Below are 17,394 nucleotides of genomic sequence, written 5' to 3' on the forward strand. Positions count from 1 at the left end.
TTTTATTTCGTGCCTTTCTGAGTTCTTCAAGTGACTTTGTAGAAGAGTCACTCTTGTATTGCACCAGAGCTGCACGCTTTGCTTCGATAACTGGCTCCAGCTCTGAGAGCCCAGCATTGAACCAATCTGGGTTTTGCCTTTCTCTCATGCCGAAAGTATCCAATGATGTCGTATACAAGGCTTCCCTGATATAGTCCCACCTACTTTCAGCAGAGGAGGTTGGGCAGCTACTGAGGGCAACCTTGATAGAAGCAGCAAAACATTTTCGCAGTGCAGGGTCCGAGGTTCTGGCGGTGTTGATGCGTGGTCGGCCCACTTTCTTGGAGCGATGGACTTTTTTAGGCAGAATCCTCACCCTGCTTCTAATTAGTGAGTGGTCTGTGTCACAATCCGCGCTGTGGTAACTGCGGGTCAATAGAGTAGAATTCAGAAAGGATCTCCGTGTAATGATGAGATCCAGCTGATGCCAGTGGTGAGATCTTGGATGTCTCCAGGATGCCTTGTGGGATGGCTTGTTGGTAAAGAATGTGTTTGTGATGCACAGGTTGTGGTATGTGCAGAATTCGAGTAGTCTCTGACCATTGTCATTCATGTTGCCAATACCAAAGTGTCCAACACAAATGGGCCACGAATCATGGTCAGATCCCACGCGAGCGTTAAAATCCCCTAGAAGGTAGATATTTTCAGTCGTTGGTATATTTTCTATGACACAGTTGAGATCTTTGTAGAACTGGTCCTTGGTCTCCTCTGAGCTGTAGAGAGTGGGAGCATAGATGCTGAGTAGATGTACTGAGCCAGAAGAAGTCGAGAGGCGCAGTGAGAGGATACGCTCAGTGCCTCCCGATGGTGGTTCTATTGAGGAGAGTAGTGAGTTTCTCACTGCAAAGCCAACGCCATGTTGACGAGGTTCTTCTGGATCTCTTCCCTGCCAAAAGAAGGTGAAATCCTGCTCTTTGAGTTTGCCGTTTGAGGGAAGTCTTGTCTCCTGCAGCCCAGCAATATCTATGTTGAGCCTCTTTAGTTCACGGTCAATGATGGCCGTTTTCCTTGTGTCTTCAATCCTGAGAAGATCATCAGATATTCCAGGACACATGGTCCTGACATTCCAGCTTGCCAACCGCAGAACTGGTGTTTTCTTGACTTTTAGTTGCTTGCTTGGTGCAGAGGTTGCAGGCCGCTTTTCGAGGAATACTCTTAGCTCCAAGCACCCAATGGAGCAGGCGGCTTGTGGCGGGTCAGCACCTTATTAACTGGGGGCTGCCAAGCTTGAGGTGGGCAGTAGCTAATCAATAGGACACGGAGGTCCCTCCCACCGTCAGAGGTAACCTGTAGCGCCCATATTTTATGCCAATCTGAATGGACTTATCACTCGTGACTGTTACCTCCCGTGTTGTTTCTGCAGCTTTTTACAGCAGCACTGAACTGTCCTCTCCAGTTCTGCACAGGCCTGGGCTATAGATAAGAAAGTCCTGGGTAGCCCAATCGTCAGGTTTCCTCTCTCGACCTTGCTGATATAGTCCAGTGGAGTGCAGTGCATTACGTTTGGCACCAGCTTGGTTGCAGGAGCTGCCGGAAGAGTGTTGAGTCGAACACTAGACCGCCTTCGGGGCTCCACTCCGGATTTCTTTGAAGGTTGTCTCCTTTCCGTAACCCTGGATAGGGGCCCATACCGGGTACTGTCAGCCAGAGCCAGCTGAGCCCGGGACTCATGTCAGGCAGGGTCGTCACTCCCTGAAGTAGTGAAGAAGTTCGCTACCCACTACCTTGTATGTATATATATATATATATACTAGCAGTATCGCCCGGCGTTGCTCGGGTTTGTAAGGGAAATAACTATAAAGCATTTTTAGAGAGTTACAGCCAAAAAACAGCAAAAAGATGGAAAAAAATGATAGTAAATTTTTTTTAAAGTTAAAAAAGGTGGAGTTGCGTCTCCTAGACAGTTTGCGGTTTGTGTTTCTGATTCTCGACCCCATGTCGAATTTATCGATTTTTTTCAGAACTGGAGGAACTTTTCAAAATTTTCGCTGCGTTAGTTTTGAATTATGACATTGGGCTATGTGTGTGTCAAGTTTCATCAGAATCGGTTGAAAGCCGTGGTCAGGGTGAGGGTACAAGAAAACAGACACACAGAAACACGCACAGACAAACTGCCGTTTATATATAGAGAGAGATATATATCATCATTGTTTAACGTCCGCTTTCCATGCTAGCATGGGTTGGACGATTTGACTGAGGGCTGGTGAACCAGATGGCTGCACCAGGCTTCAATCTTGATCTGGCAGAGTTTCTACAGCTGGATGCCCTTCCTAACGCCAACCACTCCTAGAGTGTAGTGGGTGCTTTTACGTGCCACTGGCATGGGACCAGTCAGGTGGTACTGGCAACAACCTCGCTTGAATCTTTTACACATGCCACAGGCACAGGTGCCAGTAAGGCGATGCTGGTAACGATCACGCTTGAATGGTGCCTTTTACGTGCCATTTTATATATATATATATATAATATATATATATATATATATATATATATGCATGTATACATGTAAATAAGTGTGTATATATATATGCATATATACATGCATGTAAGTATGTTGGTAGGTGTGCATGTAGAAACGTCCCTCAAATTATGGAAGCATTACATTTCTGAAAAATCTTGCAATAACCTAGATTTTCATAATGTTGAATTCTTTCATCATCACAGATTTACTGTCCATGCTCACATGGGTTCCAGAAATGGTTGAGGCAGATTTTCTATGGCTGGATGCCCTTCCTGTCACCAACACTCAAGTAAGGTAATGTTTTCCCCATGGCCAGACATGTTTTCACAGAAGATTGGAAATGAAGGACACCGCCTGTATGACAGTGACACTCGTTTACAACTATCACTCAAAGTCAAGACAAGGATACAGAGTGTTAAGGCCTCGTCCCCTAGTGAAAAGGATTAATCTGCAAGAGTCCTGGGCCAGTACAATGTAAAAAGCACTAATGCTAGTGCCATAACAATCGGATGTTAAAGGAGGATGATGATGATATACACACGTTTGTGAAAGTATATTTGAATGTAAACCTGTGCATGTGAGTGTGCATGTATGTGAATCCATAGAGAATTCATCTACAAAGCAATTGCCCCAGCTCCCCTTCAGGGTTGGCGAAAGCAATGTGGTGGACAATGAAAAACATGGCTGATGACAGTCAAGACCGATCTGGAACCCAACCTAGGCCCTCATATCTACGGCGTTCACCGCTGGAATAAGGAGTGGTTGGAGATCACGTGGTCGTTAGCCTCAAATCACCCGGCCTGGTCGGCGTTTGTGAGAGATGCAGCATTGACGATGAATGAAGCCAGCTCAACCCACCCCGGGTGAATGCTGTCAAGTCAAGTCATAGAGATGCCTATATGTTTTTGCAGATGTATGAATACTTACTGAAACTGTCACTGTATTTTCATCAACATAAGAGTCCAAGGCATAGAGGACATGTTCGTACTCGCCCACATAGAGAGTACGGCTGTAAGAGAGAAAAAAGAACAAATAAATGCAAGCAGAGGCCTTCAGTGAAACAAATAAAACTTACTTGAATTTGAGTTGATTGTAATCCAAAGTAAAGTGGTAAAAGATCCTCTTTGGTCATGAATGACCGTGGAACTGCATCTAGAAAGTTCCCCTCTGAGATACAAATCTGGGCAAGGTTGTTTTATGGAAGACCAGCAGTCACCCATGCATACCAGGCTCCCCTCTCTGTGCCACTAATGCTATTATCCAAGGGAAAGGCAAAGGCCGATACAGCTTGGCACCTTTGACATCGCAGTTCATTAACGTGCAAGTGGCTGAGCACTCCACAGACACGTGCATCCTTAACCAGCAGTCACCCATGCATACCAGGCTCCTCTCTCTGTGCCACTAATGTTATTATCCAAGGGAAAGGCAAAGACCAAAACAGCTTGGCACCAGTGACATTGCAACTCATTTCTATAGATGAGGGAACTGGAGCAACATGAAAATGAAGTGTCTTGCTCAAGGATTAAGAGCCCGATGCTCTAATCACTGAGCCATGAGCCTTCACAATGTAAAACAAATGTTAATTATAAAAACGCTGGATTAACCCTTTAATATTTAACCCTTTTGATACAAACTCACCTTACCCCTGCTTCTATGATACAAACTTCCTGTTTTAAAGTTATCTAAATTAAACTTTCCATCAAAGTACCAGCTTATTAATAACAAAATTATTTTACTAAATTACGCTCTTTACTCTCTCTTTTACTCTTTAACTTGTTTCAGTCATTTGACTGTGGCCATGCTGGAGCACCGCCTTTAAGTCGAGCACATCAACCCCCCAGGACTTATTCTTTGTAAGCCTAGTACTTATTCTATCAGTCTCTTTTGCCGAACCGCTAAGTTACGGGGACGTAAACACATCAGCATCAGTTGTCAAGTGATGTTGGGGGGACAAACACACACACACATATATAATCAAGGTACAGAAATGGCATATTCCGAATGAACAAGGTAATGTAATCCAATGGTAGAAAGAATTCCGCGAATTAGGTACTCCAAAGTCAGTCGGAAGGCCAAGAGTCCGAATGAGTGGGCGGTAAATAGTTAATCCCCCACAAAAAAAAAAAAAAAAACGAAGAAAAAACACATCAGCGATTGTTTTTCCTCTGTCTTCTTTTCTCTTGAACTTTCCCCTGTCTCCTGTGTTAAAGAAAAGCTTTACTCGAAATGTAAAACCACCTTTCTTTCCTTCCCTGAGCGTTTGTTAATACTTTACATGTACTATGTCCTTGTGTTCTCTTTTTTTCATGTGTTTTTTTCTTCATTTTTTGGAATATATATCAAATATATGTAGCCCAGGAATTATCTGCTCTATTCCTTAGCTCTTGTATTGTATTTGCATAACTGGCAACCCTGCCTAACTACCGAAAAATATAAAACATTTTCTCAGCTTACCATACTTCAATATGGAAAAAATCCACAACCTTCTGCCTCAATAAACCATTATTGTTCCTGAAAGTTGTTCTTTATATTTTTCTACTGTTTGATTGAAGCTAACCTTCTTCCTACACCTTGATCCTTGAATCTTACATTTATACATCATCATCATCATCGTTTAACGTCTGCTTTCAATGCTGGCATGGGTTGGATGGTTTCTCTGAAAACTGGTAAGCTGGTGGGGGGGGGGGGCTGCTGCACCAGGTTCCAGTCTGATTTGGCATGGTTTCTACAGCTGGATGCCCTTCCTAATGCTAACCACTCTGAGAATGTAGTGGGTGCCTTTTATATGCCACCGGCACGGGTGCCAGTCAGGTGGCACTGGCATTGGTCATGATTACAATTTCATTATATATCATCATCATTTTTTAATGTACCCCTTCCATGGTGACATGGGTGGGACAAGTGTGTGTGTATGTGTGTGATCCTACAGCATGCTGGTATGCCTCCTATGATTGAAAGCCTCACTGACAGGAATTTATGTTGGTTGGGTCACATACACAGGTTAGACGGACTCCCCAGACAAATCCTTTACTCCCAACATAAGCCAAACAAATTCTCAGACGATTTAAAGTGGATTGATAGTGAAAGGGTCAACTGGATTTATCAACACAATCTGAATGTATACTTACAAAAATTCTTGCTGTTTTCCATGGTCAAGAAATCTATCCTTCCACAGAGTATCAGACAACTGACCGGTCAAGTGGTCCAAGGTTTCAGGAGCAAAGCTGGTGAATGGAACTTTCCGAAGACCTTCCTGTCCTAGGCTGTACATGGCCACAACTGGAGAGTCGTAATTTTTATACCAAAGAATTTCTCCTGGAAAGAAAAAACAAGGACACACATATACAAGGTTAAGAACACAATCAGTCTTTGACAATGTCAAATGCTTTAGCATAGAAGAGATATTGGAATAGTTAAACCCCTTCTGTCTTAAATCTGTTCAAAGAATGGAAAATACCCGATTACCAAAACATATACTATATTCACAGCTGGCTAGATTCTAACTGTTAATATAGTAATGGTTTACCTAGCTCTGAAGGTGCGTGGCTCAGTGGTTAGAGCGTCATCAGGCACACAATTATGCAGTAGTGAGTTTGATTCTTGGACCGAGCTGTGTGTTGTGTTCTTGAGCAAGACACTTTAATTCACATTGCTCCAGTTCACTCATCTGTAGAAATGAGTTGCAATGTCACTGGTGCCAAGCTGTATCGGCCTTTCTCTTGGATAACATCAGTGGTGTGCAGAGGAGAGACTGGTATGCATGGGCGACTGCTGGTCTTCCATAAACTAATTTGCCCAGACTTATACCTTGGAAGGGAACTTTCTAGGTGCAATCCCAGTCATTCATGACCAAAGGGGGTCTTTACCTTTACCTAGCTATAATCATATGTCCTTAAACACCTCCTTCTATCACAGGTGGGTGTCTCTTCGACTGAAATAAAAGGAGTTTGTTTAACACAGTTGGATCATAACAGAATAGGTCAGGACAGTAACCATAAAAGGAGAGCAACCTACTTTTGATACTGATTTAAAACTCTCTCTTTGGGGAAGAATAGTGATGGAGAGGACACAGTCATTGCTGATAGTGACTAACAGCTGATGCTGAGCCTGGTAACTAATTAAACTTTGCAGCTTTAATGAACCACTGGTTTCATGGCATAATATATTCCCCACCTGGACAGGGTTACTCATTTTTGCCAGGTGAGTGGACTGGAGCAATGTGAAGTGAAGTGTTTTGCTCAAGAACACGTGTCATCCAGTCCAGGAATCGGAACCACAATCTCATGAGCTGAATACCCTAACCACTAAGCCATGCACCTCCACCAAAGACACAGACTGGCTAGGGAGGACACAGCTCAGAGGATTATCTGGGACGAACCAAGCAAATACCAACAAATGATGGATGCAGTGACACACTACAACAGAATTGGCTCCACCACCACCACCTCCACCATACCTGACCTGACCTGTAATGTGGGTATAAAGTCGTATTAATGTTGAAATAAGGAATTTGCTGCAATGACTCAATAAGGAAGATTTAGAAGTCAGTAGTAAAGTCTGTCTTCTGAGACACATGCTAGTTAAAGAAAATCATAAGATTATAGAATTGCTAGGTATTGCTTGCTTGCTTCATGTTCTTGTTTGATGAGGTTGGGTTCATCCCAAGTTAGTAGTCCCAGAGATGTCATTATGCGTCAAGCCAACCATGTCCATCAGTACTGCTGATGGTCCCGTACCAGCCCCTCTGGCTCATCTAAGATGACATCAAACCTCCAGAGATCTTCCCCAATCATGTCCAGCCATCTGGTGCGGGGATGTCATGAGGCTTCTTCCAGCCTACAGCTACTGCATCAAATGAGAGTACAAGCACCATACCAGTGTGATCGTTTGACAGAGCGGCTAATCGGCTTCCGTGCCAGTGGCACATAAAAGGGCACCATTCGAGTGTGATCATTACCAGCGTCGCCTTACTGGCACTTGTACCCGTGCTAGTAGGGTGCCAAGAGCACCATCCGAGCATGATCGTTGCCAGAGCAGCCAACAGGCTTCCGTGTCGATGGCACGTAAAAGGGCACCATTCGAGCATGATCGTTATTAACATCGCCTTACTGGCACCTGTGCTGGTGGCATGTATAAAAAGATTCGAGAGAGGTCATTGCCAGTACTGCCTGACTGGCCTCCGTGCCAGTGGCACGTAAAACGCACCCACTACACTCTCGGAGTGGTTGGCAGTAGGAAGGGCATCCAGCTGTAGAAACTCTGCCAGATCAAGATTGGAGCCTGGTGCAGCCATCTAGTTTGCCAGCCCTCAGTCAAAATTGTCCAACCCATGCTAGCATGGAAAGCAGACATTAAACAATGATGATGAACATATCCTCTGTCCCCTGCTAAACCATCTTGGTAGGATGACTGAGCAGGAGACAGAGGATGTCCGCACAAGCGTATGCAACAGATTGCTATGTTAGGATAGAATAACAAAAGTCATCTTCTTACCTGTTTTGCCATCTAACGTAACAGCCAGGCCTTTGGAACTGCCCGAAAAGTGACGTAGATCTGAAAGAATTACAAATTTATTTAAGATTAACAATAAAAGCATCATCATTTTGCAGATATACCGTATTTTAACGTGTATAAGGAACCCTCATGTACAAAGAACCCCCTAATTTTTAGGGCTTAAAATTTGGGAAAAAATGTTTTGTAAGGGATTATAATACTGTTCATGTATAAGAAACTCCCGTATTTTTGTTAACCAAATTTTTGACTAAAATAAGGGCTTCTTCCTTAGAGTGAAAGGTAGAGTGTATGATGCCTCTGTATGTACAGCTATGTTACATGGCAATGAAACTAAAGAGGACTTGTAAAGGCTTGAAAGAAATGAAGCTAGAATGCTCCACGGGGATGGGTAATGTTAGTGTGCATACACAACAGAGTGTAAATGATTAGAGAGAAAAACTGGGTATAAGAGATATTAGATGTGTGCAAGAGAGAAGACTGCACTGGTTTGGTCATGTGGTGCATATGGATGAGGACAGCTGCGTAAAGAAGTGCTGAGGTCTAATTTTGGAAGGTATCCGAGCGTGATCGTTGCCAGAGCAGCAAACTGGCTTCTGTGCTGGTGGCACGTAAAACGCACCATTCAATCGTGATTGCTACCAGCGTCGCCTTACTGGCACTTGTGCTGGTGGCACATGAAAAACCATTTGAGCGAGGTCGTTGCCAGTACTGCTGGACTGGATCCTGTGCAGGTGACACGTTAAAAACACCATTTGAGCGTGGCCGTTGCCAGCTCCGCCTGACTGGCCCTCGTTAAAATATGGTAATATTTTATCTATTATCCTTTACTTGATTCAGTCACTAGAATGCGGCCATACTGGGGCACCACCTTGAAGAATTGCAGTCGAATGAATCAACCCTAAAAGTTTTTTTTTTCTTTTTTAAGCCTGGCGCTTATTTTATTGGTCTCTTTTGCCAAATTGCTAAGTTGCAGTTATGGGGATATAGACACACCAACTCCAGTTGTCAAGCAGTGGAGGGGTGCAAACACACACACACATTGATATATGAGATCTTACAGCATGCTGGGGGAATCCTCATTGACAGAAATTTACATTGGTTGGGTCACATACACAGGATGGATAACAGCAGACTCCACAGACAAATCCTTTACTCCAAACGATGCAAGAGCTGGGAGGGAAGAAACCATGGAAGACCTAGACTGAGATTCAAAGGTACTGCAGAAAGGAATATGAAGCAGAAAGGCGGCGAGCTGGCAGAAACGTTAGCACGCCGGGCAAGATGCTTAGTGGTATTTCGTCTGCCGCTACGTTCTGAGTTCAAATTCCGCCGAGGTCGACTTTGCCTTTTATCCTTTCGGGGTTGATTAAATAAGTACCGGTTACGCACTGGGGTCGATGTAATCAACTTAATCCATTTGTCTGATCTTGTTTGTCCCCTCTGTGTGTAGCCTCTTGTGGGCAGTAAAGAAATAAGAAAGGAATCGATCATAATAAATGGCCAAACCCAAGCAAAAAAACTGACCAGTATGGAAGAAGCCTTATTAAGTCATGCCAAAGCCATGAACAGTCATGGTTGCATCAACTGCAGATAAGTAAATGAATCATCATTATCATCATCGCAATTGTTTAATGTCCACCTCCCATGCTGGCATGGGTTGGACGGTTTGACATGGAGCTGGCCAGGTAGAAGACTGCACCAGGCTACTGTGTCTGTTTTGGCATGGGTTTTATGGATGGATGCCCTTCCTAAAACCACAATTAGCTTCTTTCAGTTTCCATCTGCTAAATCTGCTCACAAGATTTTGATCAGCACAAGATTATAATAGAAAACTCTTGTCCAAGTGCCATGCAGTGGGACTGAACCCAGAACAATGTGGTTGGGAAGCAAACTTCTTACTACACAGCCATGCCTGCACATATATATTTTGGAGTAATTGGTTAAAAAAAGTTCCCTGACCCCTGGCTTACATAGCCACACAGCCATGGCAGTTTAATCTGTTGGACAATCATCCACCAGATTATGTGTATACATGCGTGACACAAACACACACATGGGGTTTCTGTATGTGTATCAACGCACGAATGAGTATGTGCAACAATGGATAGGGAGAGTTGACGATAAAAACAAAAGACGAAGACAAGTGGTGTACAAAACAAACAGATGTATTAGTATAACGCTCAGGAATAGAAAAAGTGTTTTACGTTTCGAGCCTACGCTCTTCTACAGAAAGGGACACAGAAGAAACAAGGAGAGAAAAAAATGTGTGTAGTGGTGAACGATCTATCGTGGCGATATATATATATATTGTTACGAGGGGACTTCCGTCGAACGAAAGCTGTTACAGAATCCCTCACACAGGCCCGTTCGATTAGCGAATGTTCGCCACGGAAACTCGGAGAGGAGAGAGATAACGACAACAACAACTACAACAGCAGCTGCATAGAGGCAATCGAGAGATACACAGAAAGCAATTGGCTCACATTTAACAACTAGTTTATATGACTATTAATTGTTACAACATCAAATACATATCAGATACATTTAAAAGAGGACATGCAAGTAACAACTCAATACATCATACAGGTATACCACAGATCAAAGCATTTAAACTGTCCGGTAACAACACATCAAATTCAATAACAACAGCATTTCAAGAGTACACGTCCGGAGACAACAGTTCTGTTTCAAATCACATTAAAGTTACAGTTCAAAGGACATTAAAGGCCTATACAGTTCAATGTTCATTACACAGTTCTCTTTCCAACAACTCTGTACACAATGTCTTTACACAGTTCACATTGCTCTTTTCACTGTCTCATTTCTTTTCAACAGTCTCTTTACATCGATTCTTTTTCCTTCTTTTTCTTCACATATCAATACACAATTCACGTACCTTAGTTCCTACTAGAATAACCAGTGTCTCATATTGCACCTCATCTCTCTCAGTACTGCTAACTCCAACTTGCTAAACGCCTACCTTGAATTCCAAATCCTCGCTCCTAAATCCAACCGCTCACCTTGACGACCAAATACCGACTGCCAAAAACCTCTTGCTCTGTCACTACCCTCAATCTCTCTCTTAGCTCTAATACTCTCTCTATCGCCGCTCAGATTCCTTAATCTGTCTGTCCTCATCGATGCTGTCACTGTCACTCTCTCTCTCCCAGCTCTGCAATACCATCTGTCTGTCCTCCTCTAGAATGAACTTTCCCTGACAGGCAAAAGGGTAGGGGTCCTTCCAAAAGCCATTACTCTTTCGTGAATCCGACAGAACAATCGGTTTACCCCAAAAGTAGGTCACAAGAAGTACTGTACCAGCTGAACCACAACAATATATATATATATATATATATATATATATATATATATAGGGAGAGTTTATGAAAAAAACAAAAGACGAAGACAGGTGGTGTACAAAAACAGATGTATTAGTATAACGCTCAGGAATAGAAAAAGTCTTTTACGTTTCGAGCGTATGCTCTTCTACAGAAAGGGACACAGCAAAAACAAGGAGAGAAAAGAAATGTGTGTAGTGGCTAACGAATGGATATATGTGTGTCGGTTAAGATATGTATGAGAACTTGCCATAATCAGAATCTTGTGCTATGTGTGAAGAATAGTCCATAAACGTAGCATTCCACCTGAAAAGAATCGAGAATAAATGATAAAATAAAATAAAAATAGGCATCAAAATCATATTTATGAAGAAAGAATGCAATTAGAAAGACGCCAACTAAAAACAGTGAAATATCAAAAGTGAAAAGTAAAGACCATGGGATTGCACTTAGAAAGTTCCCCTCTGAGACAGAAGTCTGGGCAAGGTTGTTTATGGAAGACCAGCAGTCGCCCACGCATACCAGCCTCCCTTCTCCACACCACCAGTGTTATCCAAGGGAAAGGCAAAGGGGCCAATACAGCTTGGCACCAGTGAGGTTGCAACTCATTTTCTACAGCTGAGCGAACTGGAGCAACATGAAATAAAGTGTCTTGCTCATGAACACAACACACAGCTCGGTCCGGGAATTGAACTCACTACCAGACATTCTAATCACTGAGCCATGTGTGCCTTCACTTATCAAAAGAGATAATCATAAAACACAAAAAATTCTTAGTGAAAGGTAAATTGTATGAGTGTATGTACAAAGTGTGATGCTGCTTTGTATGTAGTGAGATATAGGCCTTCCTTAGTCTTCTCTTTCATTGGAAGCCAGTTTGCTGCTTTGGCAACAATCACGCTCAGATACCTTCCAAAATTAGACCTCAGCACTTCTTTACGCAGCTGTCCTCATCCATATGCACCACATGACCAAACCAGTGCAGTCTTCTCTCTTGCACACATCTAATATCTCTTATACCCAGTTTTTCTCTCTAATCATTTACACTCTGTTGTGTATGCACACTAACATTACCCATCCCCGTGGAGCATTCTAGCTTCATTTCTTTCAAGCCTTTACAAGTCCTCTTTAGTTTCATTGCCATGTAACATAGCTGTACATACAGAGGCATCATACACTCTACCTTTCACTCTAAGGAAGAAGCCCTTATTACAATTAAATTCATAAAAATCATCATCTTCATTGATGGTGAAGAGAGGAGAAAGAGAGGGAGAGAGAGAGGTAGAGAAAGAGAAAGAGAGGGAAAGAGAGAGGTAGAGAGAAAGAAAGAGAGTGACCATCACCTTTAATTGAAGAGTACTTTTCAATGGTGCTCAAAGGGAAAATGTTCATTTGTTGACTTACCTCCTCATTCCATTCTGCACATCAAACATGGAGACAGTATATTCTAGTAAATAAATAAACAAACAATATTAATATATAAAAATAATAAAACATTAATTAATATATATTCTATATATTCTAAATAAGATATATTTTTCAATTGTAAATACTGAGAGAACAGCATATCTCTATATAAACAGCAAAATGTCTGTCTGTCTGTGTGTGTGTCCTTTATACAAATCCACAATTTTTCAGTTAGAGAGCTCGCACTTTCTATGGTCACTCAAAACCGTCCAAGGGTGGTCATGCACATCTTTACATTTCCCCAGTCACCCCACAAAGCCATTTAAAAAAATCAATAGAAGTGATCTTTTTGTGAATTTTCTATCCAAAACCTAATCAAAATGCCCGAAACTTGATACGCCAATTGAATGCCAGCTAGCTGTATGTAATTGGTCAGAGATTTGGACAGTACTCGCGTGTATGTGCGCACGCATGCAGCACTATGACCCGGCGTTGCCAGGGTCATAATGCTAGTATAGGATAAAACCCTTACAGAGCAGAAGAATCTGTCAGCAACCATGTACTACAATATATTTCAGTGCTTCAAAACAAGCTTGTGATTGTTTACATATGACATCATTTATATTACATCTATTAATTAATATATTAAAAATAGGCACAGGTATGGCTATGTGGTTAACAAGTTTGCTTCCCAAGTCCCACTGTGTGGCACTTTGGGTAAGTGACTTCTACTATAGTCTTAGATTGACCAAAGCTTTGTGAGTGGATTTGGTAGACAGAAACTGAAAGAGGCGGCGAGCTGGCAGAAACGTTAGCATGCCAGGCAAAATGCTTAGTGGTATTTCGTCTGCCGCTATGTTCTGAGTTCAAATTCCGCCGAGATCGACTTTACCTTTCATCCTTTCGGGGTCGATTAAATAAGTACCAGTTACGCACTGGGTTCGATATAATCGACTTAATCCGTTTGTCTGTCCTTGTTTGTCCCCTCTGTGTGTAGCCCCTTGTAGGCAGTAAAGAAATAAGAAACTGAAAGAAGCCTGCCATGTGTGCACATGTTTGTTTGTGTGTGTGTGTGTGCGTGAATGTATGTATGTGTGAGTGTATATATCTCTTTGTTGTGATATCATGTGACTGTTGTAAATGAATGTCCTTCATTTCCACTATTCTGCAAAAATAGGGTCTGGCCTTGCTAGGAAACTGCTAAGGATTGGTGACAGGAAGTTCATCTGGCCAAAGAAAAATCAGCCTCAGTAACCACCGTCCAGCCTGGGCAAGCACGAAAGAGTGACTGTCAAAAACAATGATGACAATGATGATACCTACCTGTACGGCCAATGAAAATGATATTTTCATTTGTAGAAGGACACACGTTCTCCGTCCCATCCATTTTAAGTGTATAAAGTTTGCTGCCAGTCTTTGGATCCACAGCAATCCAGACATCTTTTTTGGAACCTTCATTGAGAAAGAAGGAAAAAATATATATATAAAACTCAACTTGTGTGTCTGTCTGTGTGTTTAACTTCCCGGCACATCTCCTAGCCAACAAATCGTAGAACCACCAAAAATGGGTCACTTAAAGTTTAGGCGAATGAAAATTGAACTGCGCTATTTCTGTTCCAAAATTCATCTCGCAAGTGCAAAAATCGATAATGTGTTAGTTTAGGCCTTATCCCATGCATTGAATAGTGAACTTTACTCAGCTGTTTGACGTGAACTGTGTTCACCACGCTTGCAAGCATGCATAAATTGCATGAAAAATAAAAAATCAAGATATAAAAACGAATCGCCGTAAACATTGTTGAAATTCGGCAAAGAAATGAATTTTCAGGATGTAGCCTGGAGGGTTTTTTCGTATTAATCGTTTGGACTTTGTGAACACATACCAATTGTTTTCATAACATTTTTAACGCTTTGAATTAAATGTGACCATTTTGCAAAGCCGGGCAATACTGCTTGTATATAAATAAAAACAGATAAAAACCAAAATCCATGTAGTATTTTGGATTAACATCCTTTCCTTTTTATAAAATTGATGAGAGACAGTGCACCTGATAATCAGGTGTTTATAATTTTGACGCTGTTTTCTAAACAATGTTTCATATATTAGAAATTTAATTACATAAGTTGATGGGATAGCATGTATGCCGGCATCAGTTGTTAGTTGTCGGAGCACTGCATCCTTCAAAACTTCCATGCTTCCTCAGAGTCACCAACACTACACCTGATTTTCTCCCCTCCATACACACGCAAGCATGTATCTGACTCATACACTGTTCACTTCCCAGACATTTGTACATTATTGCATATGCTTTATATGTACTTTTGACAAGTTGTGGTGCACCTGAGCACTGTATACAATAATTTCATTATTATTATTATTTTTCCTTCTTTCTTCAAATTTTCTTCCGTTTCTTGCCGAGTGTTTTCCGTACACCTAGAGCAGGGAAGCTCATTGTATGCATTCCCAGATTACACACGCAAATTCACAGGTAAAATATTTTAAAAATTAATAAATAAATAAATTCATGAATGGATGTTGTTATTATTATCATTATTATTATTATTATTATTATCATTAACTCCTTTAGCATTTATGCCAGCCATATCCAGCCAAAATATTCCGCCTGTTTTATTTTCAAACCAGCCAGATTTGGACCCTCACACCTATCCTATGATATCCTTCTAAAAATAAACGATCATATCATCAAAATCTTGAAGTTATGAGATAATGCTTGCTTAATTCAAAACAACACGAATGCATACGCATTACATTTGAAAGAGTAATCCAATTTTATGTTTAAAGTAGCCAGATCCAGCACCTCATACCTACCCTACAATTTTAGTATAAAAATAAACAATCACATCATCGAAATCTTGATGCTCTGAGATAACGCATGAGTACCCCTTTAGCATTTAAACTGACTATATCTGACCCACATATAATGGTGTGGAGAGGGGAGGCTGATATGCATGGGTGACTGCTGGTCTTCCATAAACAACCTTGCCTGGACTTGTGCTTCAGAGGGTAACTTTCTAGGCACAATCCCTTGGTCATTCATGACAGAAGGGGTCTTTACCCTTTACCCTATGCACATATAATGGTGTGGAGAGGGAAGGCTGGTATGCACGGGCAACTGCTGGTCTTCCATAAACAACCTTGCCTAGACTCGTGCCTCAGAGGGGAACTTCTAGGCGCAATCCTATGGTCATTCATGACCAAATGGGGTCTTCACCCTTTTTACCCTGTATCATCTTAGTCAGGTAAAACTACTGAACTTTGCTAAAGGAAAAAAATGATTTCCCCAATGAAGAAATAAATTATATTTTTGTGTTTGATTTACAACATTCTTGATGTGACCTAGAGTATTAAAACATATGATGTTATATCTTAGGAGGAGCATTATGCCAATAATAAGCATACACACACACTGGTTATATTTTACTTCATTTATTATTATTATTATTATTAGCCAACTGGTTAGCTATATCACCAATTAACTAATCCATTGTTTGATTAATCGTCCAGTCAATCAATCAATTATTCAGCTAAATTTACTGAAGTACTTTTGCCACCATCCACGACCTGTTCAGTTACATGTCAGGCCTGAAGCAGATGAAGTAGAGAGGGCACGTGATTGAGGATGCCATAAATGACTTTCACAAACATAACCAGTCAATTAATCAAACAATCAATTAGTTAATTGGTTAAATATTAACCAACTGACTAATAATAATAATAAAAGAAGTGAAATACAACCAGTGAATGTGTTTATTGGCATAATGACGTTCCCAAGACAACAAAAGAAATAAATTAGAATTTTTTTTTTCAATCAGAATTATGATGGCTTTCATCAATCTTCTTTGTATTTTAATAAGCAAAATGTTGCTTGGAGACTAACCAGAATAAAGCATTCCATCACTACTTTTACAAGGAGCTGTCGACACAAGTTCTGGAATGGTAAATGGGAGCCTCTTGATACCCACAATGTCTTTGGTAACAGCATAAAGAGTTCCATCGGTGGGATCTGGTAGAAAGTAACTGGGAGCCCTGAAGAGAGAAATAAAAATTAAAGAAACCAATTAATACTTGTTTTGAATTTTATTTTAAAGTCCTACAACCATCCCAAACTGATATTCAACAATTATCATGCTGACCCCATATCTCCATGTCGCAGTTGGGAATCCAGTCAGAGAGTGTGATGATGGTGGATTCTGATAGGACCCTGTGGAGGAGGGGCCAGAGAACTCTATCCCACGAACCCTCCAGAAATAAGAGGATGGAGAAAATGGATGGATGGATGAAAGCATTCTTACTGCTAACCATTCCAATGTTTCTGTCACGTGCAAAGCTGACCTTCTCAGTCAGCTTGCACATGATCCCTGTACACATCTTGAGCTTCCATAGTTTACAATAGATATACCATATGGAATTCCTGTCCACTTGTACATACTTGTGTGTGGAGGCTTAGTGGTTAGGGTGTTAGTATCATGATCGTAAGATTGTGTTTTCGATTCCTGGGCCGGGTGATGCACTGTGGTCTTGAGTAAAACACTTCATTTTACATTGCTCCAGTCCACTCAGCTGGCAAAAATGAGTAAAGCTGTGATACACTGGCGTCCCGTCCAGCTGGAGAA

The 17,394-nt window shown here is 41.5% G+C and overlaps 1 protein-coding gene across 1 annotated transcript in view; it reads right to left on the bottom strand.

The window, feature by feature from the left end:
- The window catches only part of LOC115223195 (serine/threonine-protein kinase/endoribonuclease IRE1), a 72,885-nt gene that overhangs the window by 25,139 nt on the left and 30,352 nt on the right, over window positions 1-17,394 (bottom strand). Inside the window, exons 5-11 of the mRNA XM_036512333.1 lie at window positions 16,659-16,807; window positions 14,083-14,211; window positions 12,757-12,799; window positions 11,603-11,658; window positions 7,994-8,053; window positions 5,629-5,815; window positions 3,428-3,509 (exon numbers count right to left, since the gene is read on the bottom strand). Of these exons, the coding sequence (XP_036368226.1) occupies window positions 3,428-3,509; window positions 5,629-5,815; window positions 7,994-8,053; window positions 11,603-11,658; window positions 12,757-12,799; window positions 14,083-14,211; window positions 16,659-16,807 (706 nt within the window). The remainder of the gene's footprint in view (window positions 1-3,427; window positions 3,510-5,628; window positions 5,816-7,993; window positions 8,054-11,602; window positions 11,659-12,756; window positions 12,800-14,082; window positions 14,212-16,658; window positions 16,808-17,394) is intronic.

This window comes from Octopus sinensis, linkage group LG22 (assembly GCF_006345805.1).
Source record: "Octopus sinensis linkage group LG22, ASM634580v1, whole genome shotgun sequence".
Taxonomy (NCBI): domain Eukaryota; kingdom Metazoa; phylum Mollusca; class Cephalopoda; order Octopoda; family Octopodidae; genus Octopus; species Octopus sinensis.